The 19499-nt window shown below is 52.5% G+C and overlaps 1 protein-coding gene across 2 annotated transcripts in view; it reads left to right on the top strand.

The window, feature by feature from the left end:
* AP2A2 (adaptor related protein complex 2 subunit alpha 2) overlaps positions 1-19499 on the top strand; it is a 71103-nt gene that overhangs the window by 20990 nt on the left and 30614 nt on the right. For both annotated transcript variants that reach the window (XM_065938053.1, XM_065938052.1), the window contains exon 2: positions 12725-12793. In XM_065938053.1, the coding sequence (XP_065794125.1) occupies positions 12725-12793 (69 nt within the window). The remainder of the gene's footprint in view (positions 1-12724; positions 12794-19499) is intronic.

Here is a 19499-nt window from a genome sequence, read left to right as displayed (position 1 = left end):
GAACCTGGGCCATGGCAGTGAAGGTGCTGAGTCCTAACCACTGGACCGCCAGGCAATTCCCAATTCTAAACCCAGTACCAGAGCCTCAAGATACATGAAGTAAAATACCCGAAGAAATGACGGGAGAGATAGATACTTCAACAGTAGCGTCAGTAGTTGGGACTTTAGTACCTGGCGCTCAGTAATAGACACAGTGGACGAAAGAGCAGCAGCGGACAGAAGACTGCAGTGTCAGGCAGCTGGGCCTCACGGACTCTGCCGCCTGTGCCGCCCGGCAAGAGCGGGGTGTGCACATTGTTCTCAGGTGCACGGGGGCGTTGCTCAGAATGCTCTGTATGTTAAGCCATTGAAAAGAAGCCTCAAGTTTAAAAGGATTGGAATCATACAAAGTTTGTTCACCAACCACAGTGGAGTGAAATTAGAAATCAGTAACTACTGTAGGTGAGAATCCCTTAGAAGTATTGGAGTAGCCCTCATAGGCAACAAAAGAGTCCGAAATGCAGTACTTGGATGCAATCTCAAAAATGACAGAATGATCTCTTGTTCGTTTCCAGGGCAAATCATTCAGTATCAATCCAAGTCTATGCCCCAACCACTAATGCTGAAGAAGCTGAATTTGAATAGTTCTGTCATGACCTACAAGACCTTCTAGAACTAACACCAAAAAAGATGTCCTTTTCATCGTAGGGGACTAGAATGCAAAAGTAGGAAGTCAAGAGATGCTTGTAGTAACAGGCAAGTTTGGTCTTGGAGTACAAAACGAAGCAGGGCAAAGACTAACAGAGTTTTGCCAAGAGAACACACTGGTCATAGCAAACGCCCTCTTCCAACAACACAAGAGACGACTCTACACGTGGACATCACCAGATGGTCAACACCGAAATCAGACTGATTATATTCTTTGCAGCTGAAGATGGAGAAGCTCTATACAGTCAGCAAAAACAAGACCAGGAGCTGACTGTGGCTCAGATCAGGAACTCCTTGTTGCAAAATTCAGACTTAAATTGAAAAAAAGTAGGAAAGACCACTAGACCCATTCAGTTATGACATAAATCAAATCCCTTACGATTATACAGTGGAAGTGACAAATAGATTCATGAGGTTAGGTCTGATAGGCAGTGCCTGAAGAACTATGGAAGGAGGTTTGTGACATTGTACCGGAGGCAGTGATCAAGACCATCCACAAGAAAAAGAAATGCAATAAAGCAAAATGGTTGCCTGAGGAAGCCTTACAAATAGCTGAGAAAAGAAGTGAAAGGCAAAGGAGAAGAGAAAAGAAATACCATCTGAATGCAGAGTTCCAAAGAATAGCAAGGAGAGATAAGAAAGCCTTCCTCAGCGATCAGTGAAAAGAAATAGAGGAAAACAATAGAATAGGAAAGACTAGAGATCTCTTCAAGAAAATTAGAGATACCAAGAGATACCAAGGGAACATTTCATGCAAAGACGGGCACAATAAAGGACAGAAATGGTAGGGACCTAACATAATCAGAAGATATTAAGAAGAGGTGGCAAGAATACACAGAAAAACTATACAAAAAGGATCTTAATGACCCAGATAACCACGATGGTGTGATCACTCCCCTAGAACCAGACATCCTGGAATTGGAAGTCAAGTGGGCTTTAGGAAGCATCACTATGAACAAAGCTAGTGGGGGTGATGAAATTTCAGCTGAGCTCTTTCAAATCCTACAAGATGATGCTGTTAAAGTGCTGCACTCAATATGCCAGCAAATTTGGAAAACTCAGCAGTGGTCACAGGACTGGAAAATGGAAAAGGTCAGTTGTAATTCTAATCCCAAAGAAAAACAATGCCCAAGAATGTTCAACTACTGCACACTTGCACTCATCTCACACGCCAGCAAAGTAATGCTCAAAATTCTCCAAGCTAGAGGGTGTGGAGAAAAGGGAACCCTTTTACACTGTTGATGGGAATGCAAACTAGTACAGCCATTATGGAGAACAGTGTGCTGATTCCTTAAAAAACTGTAAATAGAACTGCCATATGACCCAGCAATCCCACTCCCAGGCATATACACTGAGGAAACCAGATCTGAAAGAGACACGTGCACTCCAGTGTTCATCGCAGCACTGTTTATAATAGCCAGGACATGGAAGCAACCTAGATGCTCATCAGCAGATGAATGGATAAGGAAGCTGTGGTACATATACACCATGGAATATTACTCAGCCGTTAAAAAGAATTCATTTGAATCAGTTCTTTTTTTTTTTTAACATTTAAATATAATAGATTTATTTACTGAATCAATGTCATATTTTGAACAATTCAAAATTTTTTGACGAGAGCTAATTCACCAAAAAATTATTCCAATTCTCCACAGTGTAGAGAGCTTCAATTATTGATTTTAGACATCACTGAGAAGTTAAGTCATGTAAAAAGATATTTACTAATACTTAAATGATGTAACAGTTTTCTTTAAATAACTTTCAGGTAACAGTATCTAAATAACACAATTTTTAAGAGTATATACAGAAATCACCTTAGGGAATTACTGCAAGATGCTACTTTGCCAACATGGCCCAGCATCTGTCTTAGTTCCTTTCCCTTCATCGTTACTAAACAAGTAAAACAAATAAAAAACACCTAGAAGGTGAGGCAGGTGATTGTCTTCGTGAGCTCTCTGACAGACTATGGCTAAAGACAAGAGAAGAGAATGACCTAAAGAGTCAAACCCAAGCACAGCATGCTTCCCACTGTTATGATCCAGTGGAACGCAAGCTAGGAATGGGGTAGAATTTGGAAATCCGGCTCTGTGTCGATGGGCTAAGGCATTCAGACTCCCGGTCATTTTAAGGAACACTTCCTGTTCCTGTAGTTTCCTAGCAAGCTCTTCTTCCAGGGTCTTTTTCCTCGGTCTCAGTTTCTCCCTCCATCCCTTTAATTCTTGGCTGTGTTCCTCATCTGACTCCTTTAGTTTCTGAGTCTCATGTTCAACCAAGAGGTGACATTTTTCATTCTGCAGCTGATGCAGCTCGCGAACGTTGGCTTCACACTGCAGCTGAAGATCCCGCATTTGATTCTCATGTTTTTGATGCTGAGCCATTCTCTCATTTTTCTGCCTCTTTTCTTCTTGAGAAGCAAATTGTTTAATTTTGTCACGGTCCTGATCTGGCGTTGCTGTTGAGTTAATTCTCAAACTCTTCTTAAACATGGCCATTCGAGTCAGTTCTAATGAGATGGATGAAACTAGAGCCCATTATACAGAGTGAAGTAAGCCAGAAACATAAACACCAATACAGTATACTAATGCATATATATGGAATTTAAAAAGATGGTGACAATAACCATATATGCAAAACAGAAAAAGAGACACAGATGTACAGAACAGACTTTGGGACTCTGTGGGAGAGGGTGGGATGATCTGAGAGAACAGCATTGAAACAAGTATACTATCAAGGATGAAACAGATCACCAGCCCAGGTTGGATACATGAGACAAGTGCTCAGGGCTGGTGCACTGGGAAGACCCAGAGGGATGGGATGGGGAGGGAGGCGGGAGGGGAGATCGGGATGGGGAACACATGCACATCCATGGCTGATTCATGTCAATGTATGGTAAAGTAATTAGCTTCCAACTAATACAAATAAATGAAAAAAAAAATTCTCCAAGCTAGGCTTTAACAGTACGTGAACCGAGCACTTCCACATGTTCAACCTGGATTTAGAAAAGGCAGAGGAACCAGAGATCAAATTGCCAACACCCGTTAGATCATAGAAAAAGCAAGAGAATTTCAGAAAAACATCTATTTCTGCTTCATTGACTATGCTAAAGACTTTGACTGTGTGGATCACAGCAAACTTTGGAAAATTCTTAAAGAGATGGGAGTGCCAGACCTCCTTACCAGCCTCCTGCAAAACTTGTATGCAGGTCAAGAAGCAACACTTAGAACCGGACATGGAACAATGGACTGGTTCAAATTGGGAAAGGAGTACATCAAGGCTGTATATTGTCACCCTGCTTATTTAACTTATGTGCAGAGTGCATCATGAGAAACGCTGGGCTGGATGAAGCACAAGCTGGAATAACATTGCTGGGAAAAATATCAGTGACCTCAGATATGCAGATGACATGACCCTTATTGCAGAAAGCAAAAAGGAACTGAAGAGTCTCCTGATGAAGGTGAAAGAGGAGCGTGAAAAAGCGGGCTTAAAACTCAACATTCAAAAAACTAGGATCATGGCATGCAGTCTCATCACTTCATGGCAAATAGATGGGGAAACAGTGCAAGCAGTGAGAGACTTTGTGTTTCTGGGCTCCAGAATCAGTGCAGACGGTGACTGCAGCCATGAAATTAAAAGATGCTCCTTGGAAGAAAAGCTGTGACCAACCTAGACAGCATATTGAAAAGCAGAGAGATTACTTTGCTGACAAAGGTCCGTCTAGTCAAGGCTATGGTTTTTCCAGTGGTCATCTGTGGATGTGAGAGTTGGGCCATAAGGAAAGCTGAGTGCCTAAGAATTGATACTTTTGAACTGTGGTGTTGGAGAAGACTCTTGAGAGTCCCTTGGACTGCAAGGAGATCCAACCACCCCATCCTAAAGGAAATCAGTCCTGAATATTCATTGGAAGGACTGATGCTGAAGCTGAATCTCCAATATTTTGGCCACCTGATGCAAAGAACTGACTCATAGGAAAAGACCCTGATGTTTGGAAAGATTGAAGGCATGGGGAGAAGGGGATGCCAGAAGATGAGATGGTTGGATTGTATCACTGACTCCGTGGACATGAATCTGAGCAAGCTCTGGGAGTTGGTGATAAACAGGGAGGCCTGGCGCGCTGCAGGTACGTGGGATTGCAGAGCAGGACATGACTGAGCGATTGAACTGAATGGCGGGAAATTCCCAAATCTGTGGAAATCAAACACCCTTCTAAATAGCTAGTGAATCAAAGAAGAGGACACAAGGGAGGATAAAAAAATACACTGAGATAAATGAAGATAAAACCACAGCACAGCAGGGACTTGCTGGCAGTTTCGTAGTTAGCACTCTGTGCTGTCACTGCAGAGCGCCTGCCTTCAGTCTCTGGCCTCCGGGGAACTAAGATCCAACGAGCTGTGTAGTGTGGCCCCCGAAAGAAAAAAGACAGATAGGCTGATCAAAGATGCGTAAAGCAGATACACAGATGCCCAGTTGATAACGTAAGCCATTAGGCAGCTGCAAATCGAAAACCCAGTGACAGCCACTTCTCACACACTAGGATGGCTGGGGTAAGAGTGATAGACAGTAACAAGTGTCGGCAAAACTGTGGAGAAATTGGAACCCTGGCTCATTTGTGGCGGTGAGTAAGATGGGCTTTCCTGGTGGTCAGTGGTAAAGAATCCACCTGCCAGTGCAGGAGATGGGGTTTGCTTCCTGGGTTGGTAGGATCCCTTGGAGAAGAAAATGGCAACCCACTCCAGTATTGCTCCCTGGGAACTCTCAGGGACAGAGGAGCTGGCGGGCTGCAGGCCGTGAAGTCCGGAAGAGTTGGACAGGCCTGAGTGACTAGACAACAGAGGTGATGCTGCCTTTTGGGAAAACATCTTGTCAGTTCCTCCAGGTGTTAAACATGCAGTTGCCATAGGACCCAGCAGTTCTGCAAGTGTGTATTCATGCAAAAACTTGTTCATAGATGTTCATAGCAACATATTCATCGTAACCAAAAAGTGGTAACAAGCCCCAAACGCATCAAGTGATGGATAACCAAACGTGGCACATCTGTATAAAGCATGGCTGTTCAGCAGTGAGAAGGGGAGAGGCACCGGCCCCTGCGACCCTGGCACAGTCGTGGCGGCTTTTGTGAGTGCTGGAGGAAGCTAGCCACAGAAGAACATGTACAGGTTGTTTGCGTGTGAAGCATTTAGAGGAGGTGAAGCCGCGGAGATGAAGAGCGGAGCCTGGCCGAGGAGGGAGAGATGGGGGGCAACAGCGGGAGGGTGTGGTGGTTCTTTTTGCGGAGATGAACATTTTCCAAAATTAGACAGTGGTGATGGATGCACGTCTCTGAATGTACTCGAAGCCGTTGAGTGGTGTGCGTCAGGTGAGTGAATTGTGGGACACGTCACTTACGTCTCACTCTGTTGTTAGAATAAGACACACTGTTAGGGTTTGTCTGGACCACGCTGCTTTGATCTGTGGCACAGCAGCTCTCAATGTTCCCTGGAATCTTGGGTTCCCATCCGCTGTTTGAAGGGTTTCTGCTCTGAGGCCCAGCCTTCCTGTGCACTAGAGGTAACGAGCAGAGAGAGCTCCGAGAGTAGTCCTGGCGCCCTGCGTGTGCTCAGGCGGCCCATGGTGTGGCCCTCCGCGCGCGCTGTGTGGAGCTCCCGCGCGAGGCAGGAGCGGCAGGGCCGGGCCGGAGGGGCGGTCCTCCCCGCGCCCGCCCTCTTCTCTCAGAAGCAGGCTTTTCTGTGGTCAGTTTGGGGCCTTTGGTTTCCTCAGTGAAGTCATTTTACACACAGACTAAACTTCTTTATTTCGATCGAATTTTATTGTAAATTTCAGACTTCTCACTCTAAGATTTTCGCGGTTTGCTGTGATAGGCCCCTGGGATTTTGTGTGAAGGTAGGCTGTTCTGAGAGCGCTGGCGCTGGGAGCTGATGAGCGCGGCCAGCAAACAAGGAGGGGCGGCTGACCGGCACGTTGTTACCCGCGTGTGCTTCGGGAGAAAGGCCCCGGCGGTGGCTGTAGACTCCAAGCTGGTTTTCAGAGCCTGTCCCCCTGGAGCGCGCGCTTTGCTCCCGACTGGGTGCATACCCTAGCTGGTTTGGGGGCGGTGGTTGTGGGCTGGCCTGGGTTTCTCATTAGCCCCCAGAGCTCTGACACCCACTGTGGGAACTGCCTGTTAGAAGCTTGCTGTTTTCTGTGGCCGACAGCCTGCCGCATTCTGGTGGGGTAGGCACGGGGGTCTCACTGCAGGCCTTGAAGCCCAGCCCCACACCCGGTGCTCTGGCTGCGGCCAGCCCGTCAGGATGGGCTTCTGAGTCAGGGTGGGCAGCCTCCTCTCCTTCTCCAGGGCTGCTGCTTTATCTGGAAAGAGCAGCCTTCTTGCTACAGCTGCTCCCAGCAGTGTGGGGCGGCAGGGCTTGGTGGCGAGATGATGGGCCAGGAGGGCCAGTCACTCTTGTGAACCTGAGGTGGGGCCACGCTTGTGTTTCTCCCCGGCATCCTCGCCACGCGGAAGAGGGTGGTGGTTTGGTGAATTTGGGGCATAAGTGTGGATTTGGACGTGTTGATCTGTGTGTGGTATGTCTCCCTCATGGCCATACTCGAAACTTCACCTGTTCGGGCGAGTCAGAACCTGAGCAGTTCCTGGGTGGTGGGAGTCAGGAGGGCCGTCCCCGGGGCTGTGAGGGTCCCTGGGGCCATGGGGGTCCCCAGGGTTGTGGGCATCCCCAGGGCAATGGGGGTCCCCGGGGCCGTGGGTGTCCCCGGGGCCGTGGGCGTCCCCAGGGCCATGGGGGTTTCCGGGGTCATGAGTGTCCTCGGGGCCGTGGGTGTCCTCTAGGCTGTGGGGATCCCCGGGGCCGTGGGGGTCCCCAGGGTTGTGGGTGTCCTCTGGGCCGTGGGGGTCCCTGGGGCCGTGGGTGTCCTCTGGGCCGTGGGGGTCCCCAGGGCCGTGACCCCCAGGGTTGTGGGTATCCTCTGGGCCGTGGGGGTCCCTGGGGCCGTGGGTGTCCTCTGGGCCGTGGGGGTCCCCAGGGCCGTGACCCCCAGGGTTGTGGGTGTCCTCTGGGCCGTGGGGGTCCCCGGGGCTGTGGGGGTCCCTGGGGCCGTGGGTGTCCTCTGGGCCGTGGGGGTCCCCGGGGCTGTGGGGGTCCCCAGGGTTGTGGGTGTCTTCTGGGCCGTGGGGGTCCCCGGGGCTGTGACCCCCAGGGCCGTGGGGGTCCTCTGGGCCGTGGGGGTCCCTGGGGCCGTGGGCGTCCTCTGGGCCGTGGGGGTCTCCGGGCCGTGGCTCAGGCACAGCCTCGCCCTGCGGAGTGGGAGCACCGCCCGCCCGTGAGGGCCAGTGTGTATGTCCTCGGCCCCCAGGGTGTCGTCTTCCCCGGGTGATGAGGCGCCCAGGTGCAGTCCAGCCAGTGGACGTGGTGGTCCAGCCCAGACCCAAGCCCCCTAGGGTCAGAGATCTGAGGAAGTCTCATTTTCTTCCTTGTATCAGCTGCTTTTTTCCCCAGATGTTCCAAGGATTTCTTTTCCTTCCTTTTTTGGCTGTTCCTTGCAGTTGCAGATGTGTTAGCTGGCCAGGGATGGCCCTGAGCTGTCAGCTGTGAGGCTTCGGCAGTGGCGGCTCATGGGCCCTGGGGCACAGGCTCGGCAGCTGCGGGGAGTGGGCTTAGCTGCTCCGTGGTGTGCGGGGTCTTCCTGAAGCGCGGATTGAACCCGCGCCTCCTGCATTAGCAGGCGTATTCTTTACCACCGGGCCGCCAGCAGAACCCTCTTCATTTCTGTTTGATCTAAATGATTCTGTCTCCATCTTCTGCTCCTCTTCAGGCCCCTGTGTGTGTTCTTCTGTTCTTTCTCTTTCTGGCTGTGCCGCACACCTTGTGGGGTCTTCGTTCCCTGGGCAGGGGTTGAATTCAGGTCCTTGGCAGTGAGAGAGCACAGGGTCTTAACAGCTGGACCGTCAGGGAACTCCCTCTTTTTATTCATTTTTTAAATGATTTTTAAATGTCTGTCTTACCTGATTTCTCTTACCTAGTATCTGGATTGTCCTGTGAGTTTTTCAGTCCCTTTCCGCTTTTCTTGCTGTTCTCCAGCTTGTCTGGGGCTGGCGGTTCCGGTGCTGCTCTGTCTGTGGGGCCGTCTGCCTGCCGCGTGCCGTCTCTGTGTGGGCGTGACTCAGCCCCTGTGGTGGTTTACGTGGGGTTAGTCCTCTGGCCTGTGGTGGAGTCCAGGGTGGCCCTCCTGTCGCACAGACGCCCTCCTCTGCTGTCTGCACTGGGCGCTGCTCTTGGTATCTCTGAGCCAGGAGCAGTGCCTGCGCTCTGCCCCGCGGGCAGTCCCTTCTCCCTTTTCATACTGTTCATGGGATTCTCAAGGCAAGAGTGCTGAAGTGGTTTGCCATTCCCTTCTCCAGTGGACCATGTTTTGTCAGAACTCTCCACTCAGTCTTCGGTGGCCCTACATGACATGGCTCATAGTTTCATTGAGTTAGGCAAGGTTGTGGTCCATGTGATCAGATTGGTTAATTTTCTGTGATAGTGGTTTCCAGTCTGTCTGCCCTCTGATGGAGAAGGATAAGAGGCTTATGGAAGCTTCCTGACGGGAGAGACTGAGGTGGAAACTGGGTCTTGTTCTGATGGGCGGGGCCATGCTCAGTAAATCTTTAATCCAATTTGCTGTTGATGGGCGGGGCTGTGTTCCCTCCTGTTACTAGACCTGAGACCAAACTTTGGTGGAGGTGATGAAGATAATGTCGACCTCCTTCAAAAGGCCCCACGCAGGCAGTGATGCAGTCAGTGCCCCAGCCTGCGGCAGGCCATGGCGACCCACGCTCTGCTGGAGACTCCTAGACACTCACAGGCAAGTCTGCGTCAGGCTCTTGTGGGGTCACTGCTCCTTTCTCCTGGGTCCTGGGGCGCACAAGGTTTCATTTGAGTCCTCCAAGAGTCTGTTTCCCCAGTTCTGTGTAAGTTCTGTAATCAAATCCCACTGGCCTCCAAAGTCAAATTCTCTGGGAGTTCTCAGTACCTTTGCCAGATCTCCAGGTTGGGGAATCTGTTATGGCTCCTGGTGGTGGTTTAGTTGCTAAGTCTTGTGATCCCAGGGACTGTAGCCTGCCAGGCTCCTCTGTCCGTGGGATTTTCCAGGTAAGGATACTGGAATGGGTTTGCCATTTCCTCTCCAGAGCACCTTCCCGACTCAGGAATTGAACCTGGGTCTCCTGCACTCCGGGCAGCTTCTTCACCAATGGAGCTACGAGGGAAGCCCTGTGGGGTTATGGGTCCTGGAACTTTCTTAGCAGTGTGAGAAGTTCTTTGGTATAGTTGTCCTGCAGTTTGTGGGTCATCTGCTTGGTCATCTGCTCTCTAGTGGGTTAATGGTGACCTCCTCCACGGGGGCTCAGGTCACAGGCTGTGTGACCCTGGGAGCCCCACCCGGAGCCATGCCCCCGCGCAGGAGGCTCCGAGGTCTGGCTCAGGCTCTGGGTCCTGGGCTCACAAGGTTTTTGTTTGTACCCTCTGCGCAACTCTGGCGGGTATGGGGTTTGATTCTAAACGTGATTTCACCCTTCCTGTCATCTTGCTGGGACTTCTCTCTTGCCCTTGGATGTGGGGTATCTTTTTTTGGTGGGATCCAACATTCTCCTGTCGATGGTCGTTCAGCAGCGAGTTGTAATTTCGGAGTTCTCACAGGAGAAGATGAGTGCACATCCTTCTACTCCGCTGTCTTGCCAGGTGAGGCACAGCTGAGTGTCACTGGAGGCATGAGGCTGGGCGTCTCGGGGGAGGACATGAGCAGGAGAGCCGCGGGGATACAGCCACGCTGTGCCTTCAGCCGCCTGATGCGAAGAATGGACTCATTGGAAAGGACCCTGGTGCTGGGAAAGGTTGAAGGCGGGAGGAGAAGGGGGCGACAAAGGATGAGATGGTTGGATGGCATCACTGACGCAATGGACATGAGTCTGAGTAAACTCCGGGAGTGGGTGATGGACAGGGAGGCCTACGTGCTGCAGTCCATGCGGTTGCAGAGATTCGGACACGACTGAGCGACTGGACTGAACTGGCCCTCTCCTGCCTCCCCGCCCAGGTGTGTTGCCGTGAGGCCTTGTGGCTTTCTGTGGTTTCCTTGTCGAGGGAGCTGTGCTCAGAGAGGCGAAATCATTGCCCTTGGTTGCAGAGCAAACCAGAGGCAGTGGTTGGATCTAGCCTCAGCGCCCCACTCCAGAGTCTGCTCTTGTCCTTGGGAGAGTGTGCCTGCCGTTCATTAAAATAAATGTGTGTGTGCGTGCTGTAAATCGACCCAGCTTAGGCTAAAAAGCCGCAGCTTCGTGCCCCGCCCCGTCTGGCTGCCCAGAGGCAGGGCAGCGTCCCGTGGTTCCCCTTGCTCCTGTGCGTCCTTCCCCTGACCTCCGAGCCTGAGCTGTCGATCCCCTCCGTTCAGCCTGGTGCCCTCTTCACTCCCTTCCAACCCTTTGTCATTTCTGCTCAACTGAGTTCCTGCCACGCAGGCCTGTTTCCCTCGGGCTTGGCAGGTAGAGCCGAGTCGCGTACCAGCAGCACATAGCAGTTCCTGCACCGTGGAGAGGCGCACGCCGGCAGGGCACTCCCCTGCGGCCCTCCTGCCGCGCTCAGGCCAGGCCTGTGGCGCCCTCTGCAGGTCCTGAGGGCGGAGGCGCCCACGACCTTGTTTCGTAGCCCTTTCGCCCAGTCAGCCTACTGCTGCAGAGGTATTAACGTTTTCAGGAAAACTTAAAAAAGTTTGAGCTTGACCCACCGCCCCGCCTGCAGCTTTGTGGGGTGCCCTTGGGTCCTGGGGCGCCTCTTCCAGAGGGCCGGCCTTGGAGCTGGGCAGGAGACTCAGTCCCCTCGGCCCGCCCCTCACTCCCAGAGCTGACACCCAGCCGCCACTCGCCCCCCCAGCCCCCACGTGGAGCATCGTCTCCCTGAGGACTGAAGTGTTGTTTTAACCTGAGTCTGGGCACCTTGAGCAGTGCCTGGTGGGTGAGCGTGCCTCTCCACCCGGCCGGGGCCTTGCTAGAGCAGAAGGGGTTCGTCGAAGGAGGATTCTTTTATTTCGGAGATGTGCAGCCCAGTTTGTCGGCAAGTTAGTGGTGAAAGAGCTGGTGCTGGGAGGGCGCTGCCTCTCTGCGAGGTGGGATCAGTCCCACAAGGGGCAGCGGTGGAAGCTGGGCGGTGGGCGACGTGTCTTCAGGGCGTCTGTCAGCGCCCAGCCTGTCGGTGGTCCCGAGGCGGTTGCTGTGGAAACCTCTTCTCCCTCTGGGGTAGGGACTTACTTGCCTGCCCCCAGAGGCCTTTGGTAGCGGCTGCGCTCCTGCTCTGAAGCAGCAGTGGGATGTTACACAGGGAGCGCGTGACGCAGCTTGCCTGTGTGATGAGCAGCCTCCTGTGCAGTGCTGTTGAGACACGTGGCCCTGGGGAGTGGCGTCTGCCCCTCAGGCTGTGTGCACAGCTGTCAGTGGACGGAGGTGAGCGCACAGGCCGAGCGTGGCGAGGGCGGCGAGGGGCGCAGAGCAGGGTGTGGGGCTGTGGCTGCCTGCAGTCAGTGCGCCTTCCTTCCTTCTTTATGAGTAGGCGGTTCCCAGACTTCACTGCTTACTATAGACGTGCACCTGTCAGATTTTGTGGGCCTGGAATTTCATAAAGAAAGAAAATTAGAAGCCTACAGTAATTAAAACATAACACTTTAAAAAATGATCTCGAAGTAAAAGTCAGCTTTAGGAGCAGTCGCGTAGCCGAGCGTGGTCTGTCACGGAGCATGCTCAGCGGCGCTCTGAGCGCGCCCCGGTCCAGGCCGGCGAGAAGGTGAGCAGAGCTGACTGTGTGCTGCTGGGGGCTCCCCTCACGTGGGGGGCGTCCACGGGCTCGCTGGCCCTGACGGGGGGCCGCGCCCCACTGCCTGGCCTCCCTGGAGGCCGGTGGCGTCTTCCCTGGGGCTCCTACGAGCCTGATTCTGCCTTTAGCTCTGATGTGTCGCTGTTGTCAGGGAAGAGGTGTTTGTTTAGAAATCAGTTAAAGTGATGCCTTTGTGTTTTCTTTTTTAGGCAAAAGTAAAGAAGCAGAAATAAAGAGAATAAACAAAGAGCTGGCAAACATTAGATCCAAATTTAAAGGTAAGTGTTAACCTTTGTCCACACACACAATATTCTTTTGTAAATTTTGCAAAAGGGACTTAATCTCTTAATCTCATCTTTATTTTTTTCATTTCAAATCAGAGTGAAGGCAGTACAGATGCTGTCCTGGCTCTGTTGATGTTTAAACAAAGCCTGTGGTTATTCTGGAGTTGTTTGATGGTGTATGTAGAGTTGATCCTGGATAGCGGGGCTCCTCCCCGGTCCAGCCTTTTCCTGGAGCTGGGGGGACACTGGCCTGGAGCAATCCCCCTGACCCCGACTCTGCTCCACAGGGTGCAGGAGCTCCAGCCAGCTCCCTGCTCTGCGTGGGGGCCCCTGTGCTTACCTGAGCTCTTCCTGCCGGAGGCATCTTAGCTGTGTCTGCGTGGTGAACACACGACCTCTTTGTCGGCCAGCCTGCGGGGCGGGCGCTCCCTGAGCGGCCACATTTGGGAGAATTGTCAAGTGTAGATTTTCATTCTTGGGACATAGGATGTCCCAAGGGACATCTTATGTCCCTTAGGACGTAGACTTTAAATTTTCAGTAAATTTTTACAAATTTGAGACCTGGTTCAAATCTCTGCACAGACGTTAGCCAGAGGAGTGGCTGAAATCACCTAGAAAAAGTGCGTAGAGGAGAGGGCGGGGTGAGCCCACGGAACGGAGGGGCCACGGATGGCAGGGCTGCTGGGCGGTTGCTGCTGCGGGCGAGCGCGGACATCCGGTACGGTCAGGATGCAGGCCCTCGTGGGGCCAGGGCTGGTCCTCACGGACTCAGGGAGGTGTTCTGTCTTACTGTTGACCAGTCCAAGGATTCTCTGGGAGGCCTGAGAAAGTCTTGGATTTTTATGTGGAGTGGTTTGCTTATACAAATGTTTCTTGTGTGTGTGTGTATGGGGGGATGTCTATAACTTTCATTGCTTAAATTTTTAAAAAATTTAGACTCTTTTGTAGAACAGTTTTATTTATTTTTAAATTTTTATTGGAGTGTAGTTGCTTTACAATGTCAGTTTTTTGTTGTTTTTTTTTTAATTGTTTTTGGCTGCTGCTGGGTCGTCATTGGCTTGGCAGGCTTTTTCTGTTGACAGTTGCAGCAGCCTGGGGCCTTCTCTGGTGGAACACAGGCCCCAGGGTGTGCCGGCTGCGGTGGTTGTGACGCGTGGGCCTGGTTGCTCTGCATCACATGGACTCTTCCTGGACCAGGGATCGAACCCGCCTCCCCTGCACTCACGGGCAGATTCTTATCCTCTGTGCCATCAGGGAAGTCCGGGTCGGTCTCTGCTAGACAGCAAGGTGAATCAGCTCTGCGTGTACATGTGTCCCCTTAGTTTTGGGTTTCCTTCACATCAGCACAGGCCACTGAGGAGAGCCCCATGCTGTGTGGTAGGTTTGCACTACTTGTCTCTTTTACACACGAGTGCTGACTCTCTTCAGAAGTGTTTGACTTTTTGTGACCTTGTGAACTGTAGCCCGCCAGGCTCCTCTGTCCGTGGGATTCTCCAGGCGTGAATACTGGAGTGGGCTGCCTTGCTCTCCTCCAGGGGATCTTCCCGACCCAGGGAACCCTCCTGCATTGGCAGGTGGGTTCTTCACCACTAGCGCCATGTGGAGACCTCAGTGTGTGTGTATGTCAGTTGCAGCCCCCCCAGTGTTCGTGTGCAGCGGTTTTAGGTTCCCAGCAAGGTTGAGAGGGAGGTGCAGAGACCCCTTCAGGCCCCCGCTGTCCCCACAGATGTCCCGGCGCGCGCCTTCTGTCACAGCCGCACACGGAGCCGTTCCCTGTGGGGACGCCCTCCGCGTGCTTCCTCGCCCCCGCCCCCCAGCCCCGCTCCCGCTGGCCTTGGTGCTCTCTGCACGGCTCCCCTTTCTAGAAAGTCACAGCGCTGGGGGCGCAGCATGGCTTTTTCCCGTTTGCTCCTCTCACTCAGTTACATGCATGTAAGGTTCCTTCATGTCTCACTGTGGCCTGACAGCTCATTTCTTTTTAGATGACTCATATTCCATTGTTCAGTGTACCACAGTTCATTTATCCATTCACCTATTGAAGGACATCTTGGTTGTTTCCAGGTGTGGGTAGTTATGAATAAAGCTGCTATAAACATCAGTGTGCAGGTTTTACTGTGGTTGTGTTTTCAAGGAGCGTGATTGCTGATCACGTGGTGAGAGAGTGTGCACGTTTGTGAGAAGCCACCCAGCTCTCTCCACGGGGGCCGCGCATTTGCATCCCACCTGTGAACTGCAGCCGCCAGGCCTCCCCGTCCTTCCCCATCTCCCGGAGCTCGCTCAAACCCCTGTCTGTCAAGTCACTGATGCCATCCAACCATCTCATCCTCTGTCGTCCCCTTCTCCTCCTGCCTTCAGTCTTGCTCAGCATCAGGATCTTTTCCAATGAGTCAGTTCTTTGCATCAGGTGGACAAAGTATAGCGCTTCAGCATCAACATCAGTCCTTCCAATGAATATTCAGGACTGATCTCCTTTAGGATGGACTGGTTGGATCTCCTTGCAGTCCAAGGGACTCTCAAGAGTCTTCTCCAACACCACAATTTGAAAACACCAGTTCTTCTTCTCTTGGCCTTCTTTGTAGTCCAACTCTCACATTCGTAAATGACTACTGGAAAAACCATAGCTTTGACTAGACGGACCTTTGTTGGCAAAGTTATGTTTCTGCTTTTTAATACACTGTCTAGTTTTGTCATAGCTTTCTTTCCAAACAAGTGCCTTTTCATTTCATGGCCGCAGTCACCATCTGCAGTGATTTTGGAGTCTCAGAAAATAAAGTCTGTCACTTTTTATTTTTTCCCACATCTGTTTGCCATGGAGTGATGGACCAGATGCCATGATCTTAGTTTTTTTTTTTTTATGGTGAGTGTCAAGTCAGCTTTTTCACTCTCCTCTTTCACCCTCATCAAGAGGCTCTTTAGTTCCTCTTCACTTTCTGCCATTAGAGTATCATCTATGTATCGTAGGTTGTTGATATCTCCCAGAAATCTTAATTCTAGCTTGTGAGTCAGCCATCCCAGCATTTCATATGATGTACTCTGCATATAAGTTAAATAAGCAGGGTGACAATATATAGCGCTGTTGTACTCCTTTCCCAGTTTTGAACCATTCTTGTTTCATGTCTGGTTCTGACTGTTGCTTCTTGTCCTGCATACAGGTTTCTCTGGAGACAGGTAAGGTAGTCTGGTATTCTGGTCTTTTTAAGAATTTTCCACAATTTGTTGTGATCCACACAGTCAAAGGCTTGAGTGTGGTCATTGAAGCAGAAGTAGATGTTTTTCTGGAATTCCCTTGCTTTTTATATGATCCAGTGGATGTTGGTAATTTGATCTCTGGTTCCTCTGCCTTTTCTAAGTCCAGCTTGTACATCTGGAAGTTCTCAGTTCACGTATTGCTGAAGCCTAGCTTGAAGGATTTTGAACATAACCTTACTAGCATGGAAAATGAGCACGATTATGTGGTAGTGTGAATATTCTTCAGCATTGCCTTTCTTTGGGATTGGAATGAAAACTGACCTTTCCCAGTCCTGTGGCGACTGTTGAGTTTTCCAAATTTGCTGACATATTGAGTACAGCATTTTAACAGTATCTTTTAGGATTTGAAATAGTTCAGTTGGAATTCCATCACCTCTGCTAGCTTTGTTCCTAGTAACGCTTCCTAATAAGGCCCACTTGACTTCACACTCTAGGATGTCTGGTTGTAGGTGAGTGACCGCGCCACCATGGTTTTCTGGGTTGTTAAGACCGTCTCCCGTCTAGCTCTGTGTATCTTTGCCGCCTCTCCTTAATCTCTTCTGCTTCTGTTTGGTCCTTGCCATTTCTGTCCTTTATTGAGGTCATCCTTGCATGGAATGTTCCCTTGGTATCTCTGATATTCTTGAAGAGGTCTCTAGTCTTTCCCATTCTTCAAAGTCTTGGAGGGTGGTTATCAGTCAGAATGATTTTTGTCCCCAGGGCCAGAGGCTGGTCCCGCTGGGTTTGGCAAGCTACTGCCACCTACTGGGTGGAGGCCTGGTAGGCCACCAGACACCCCAGAACCGCCTGCCTGAGGAGGCCCAGTGCTGAGGTTGAGCAGCTGGGCTCTAGGAGGAAGTCAGCCCAGAGCTCACCAACAAGAGGCCTCTTTGCACTTCAAGCTGAGCCCTGAGACGCAGTGCCCTTAGGCGGGAGTGACCTGGGAGCCAGCCGCCCTGTCCCAGTCCTCTGGAGGAAGAGGTGACCGTTGCAGGTGGAGCCATGCAGTAGGCGTCACGTACCATCTGCAGCTGACTTTTCAAGGGGGTCGTCTCAGCACCGTCACAGAGGAGCCCGAGGGCGCGGCCGGGTCAGAGGGGTGACAGCAGCAGGCTCGCAGGGGCCTCTGAGACGAGACTCCGAGGATGGCAGAGCTGGGCCACTGCTTGTGAAGCAGTGAGACAAACGTGGAAGCTTCAGTGGGGACCTTAGACAGTATTAAAGGGTACATAGCAGGTTTTGAAATAAGACCAAATGGAAATTCTAGGAGCAAAACATGGAGTGACTAAAATAAAGAGCTCACGTGGATATAGCAACACGCTTATTGAAGACAGACGGTGTCCTGGAAGGTGGGTGAGGAGACAGCCTGTCCTGAGTGTGACGAAGAGTGGGTGAGAGACGGGGGTGGGGGATGAAATTTGGAAGGGTTGGCTGGCCTCCTGGGAGGAGAGAGAGCTGGTGTGACAGACAGCGTGTGAAGATTCGTGAAGCTCACTGAACCTCAGACGCAGAGGCCACAGTTACACTAAATAATGAACTCTACATCCAGAGACACCGATGTGAGAATGCTGAGCCTGTGACAGGAAATGTTTGAAGTTGCCAGAGGGGGCGGGAGATGGGCCCTCCTCCCAGGAGCCGTGCGGCCAGGCTCGTTGGAGGGCCGAGGAGCAGCGGGGCGGGGGCTGCTATCAGCGCGCTGGAAGGGGCAGCCCCAAGCAGTCTGCATCTAGCTGCCGGCTCCATGAGAACGAAGCTAAAAGAGGCCTTTCCAGACGAAAACGGAGAGTTTCCACCAGGAAGCTTGTGCTAATGGAGAGTAAGTGACCTGCTTCAGTGCAGAAGCAGACGGTCCGGGACGCCGACGGAGGATGACCGTGGTGGGCATGTGGGCGTTGGACGGGCCGCTGGGGGTGTTGGATGTGCACGGGGCGTGGCGTCCTTGGCAACAGACAGCTGGAGGCGGGAGGCATGGACAGGGCCTGGCGCCAGGGCAGCGTCCGCGTGAGACCTGGTCCACGGCGGGACCGGCGGCCACAGCCTCGTGTGCAGCTTCCCTGTCGAAGCGTGAAGGCCGCCTCTGGTCTCTGCCGGGCAGCCCTGGACCCCTTGTGGGCAGGTGGCCCCCTGCCCTGGCTGCCCGGCTGGCCTGGGAACGCAAGAGCGGGGGTCAGGCTGCTCGTGGACACTGGTGGGCCTGCCCTCGGTCCTGGGCCCTCTGGAGACGGCCGCTGTGCTGTCCTGTTGGGGGTCAGGTGTGTTGTCTCAGTGCTGGGCTTCGGGGGACGTGTTCACGTGCGCATTCACTGCTGGGTGCTCACTTGTCCCAGGTGCTGGGGTAGAAAGACGAATGAAAGGAGTTTCTGTAAGGAACGTGTGTTTTACAGGTGTAGAGAGACTTGGAAAAAGCATCTGTTTGCATTGAGGGAGCGTAGTGTGTGCATCGTGGGCTCATTCATCCGTCCTCCTGCTTGGGGGCCTTCGCGGCTTCAACACGTGCCACCCTTTTGCCTGTGTGCTTTCGTCTTTCGCTCTTTTCTTTTTTTTCTGGGAGATTCTGACACAGTAATTTTTTAAAAATTGCCTTTCTGAGATATAACTTAATCAGTCGAGTGTGCACTGTGGTTTTTAGCAAATGCAAGTATTTGTGCAGCCACCCCCACGGCCAAGGTGGAGAGCGTCCCCTGGGAACGTCCCCTTGTGTCTCTGGCACCTTGGCCCCCCCCGCCTGGCAGCACGGACCTGCCCTCGGCCAGCGCCGTCCTGCTGCTCTTCCTGCGGCGGAGGCCCCCGTGTCTGCTCCCTGGCTTCGTGTGTGTCTTCGCGGTCTGCCCGTGTCTCGGCAGGCTGAGTGTGGTGCTGGCTCCCCGTGGGCCTGGTGTGGAGCTGCCGTGAGTCCTGCGTGCGGGGCTGGTGTAGACGCGTGGTGTCCTTCCCTTCAGGAAGGTGCCTGAGGGTGCAGCCGCTGGCTTGCGTGACAGCTGCGTGTTTGACCTTCTAAGAACCTGTCCCGCGTTTTCTGGAGCGGCTGCCCTGTTTTGTGCCCGCTCGGCCGAGTGTGAGTTCCCGGCTCCTCCGTGTTCTTGCCAGCGCGTGGTATGACTAGCAGTTAAGCCTTGGTTCTCCGGGGGGTGTGCAGTGGTCCCACGTGGTTGTAACAGTGGGGTGCAGTTGGGCCTGTGGGGTCCTGGGAGGAAGCGCTGGTGCCACAGTCCTGCAGCAGCTCGCAGCCTGGGCCATGCAGACGGGCTCAGGGGGACCATGGGGCTCCCTCTTCGTCCATGCTCGGCATGTTGCTGTTCCCCCTCTCTGAACGTAGGCAGATACTCACTGAGGGTTAGGGCTGGTGCTGAACGTGTCTCTGTGAGAGAAGGGTGAAAAGGATCCCAGGTGGAAGTCCTGCAGGAGATGCGGTCCCCGGGGCTCGGACGCCGTTCCCTGGAGACACTGGGTCTTGCCCTGTGTTGCGGCAGCA

Source organism: Muntiacus reevesi, chromosome 5, assembly GCF_963930625.1.
Source record: "Muntiacus reevesi chromosome 5, mMunRee1.1, whole genome shotgun sequence".
NCBI classification, from domain to species: domain Eukaryota; kingdom Metazoa; phylum Chordata; class Mammalia; order Artiodactyla; family Cervidae; genus Muntiacus; species Muntiacus reevesi.
Note: the sequence above shows the minus strand (reverse complement) of the source record. Positions and strands in the feature narration are given on the sequence as shown.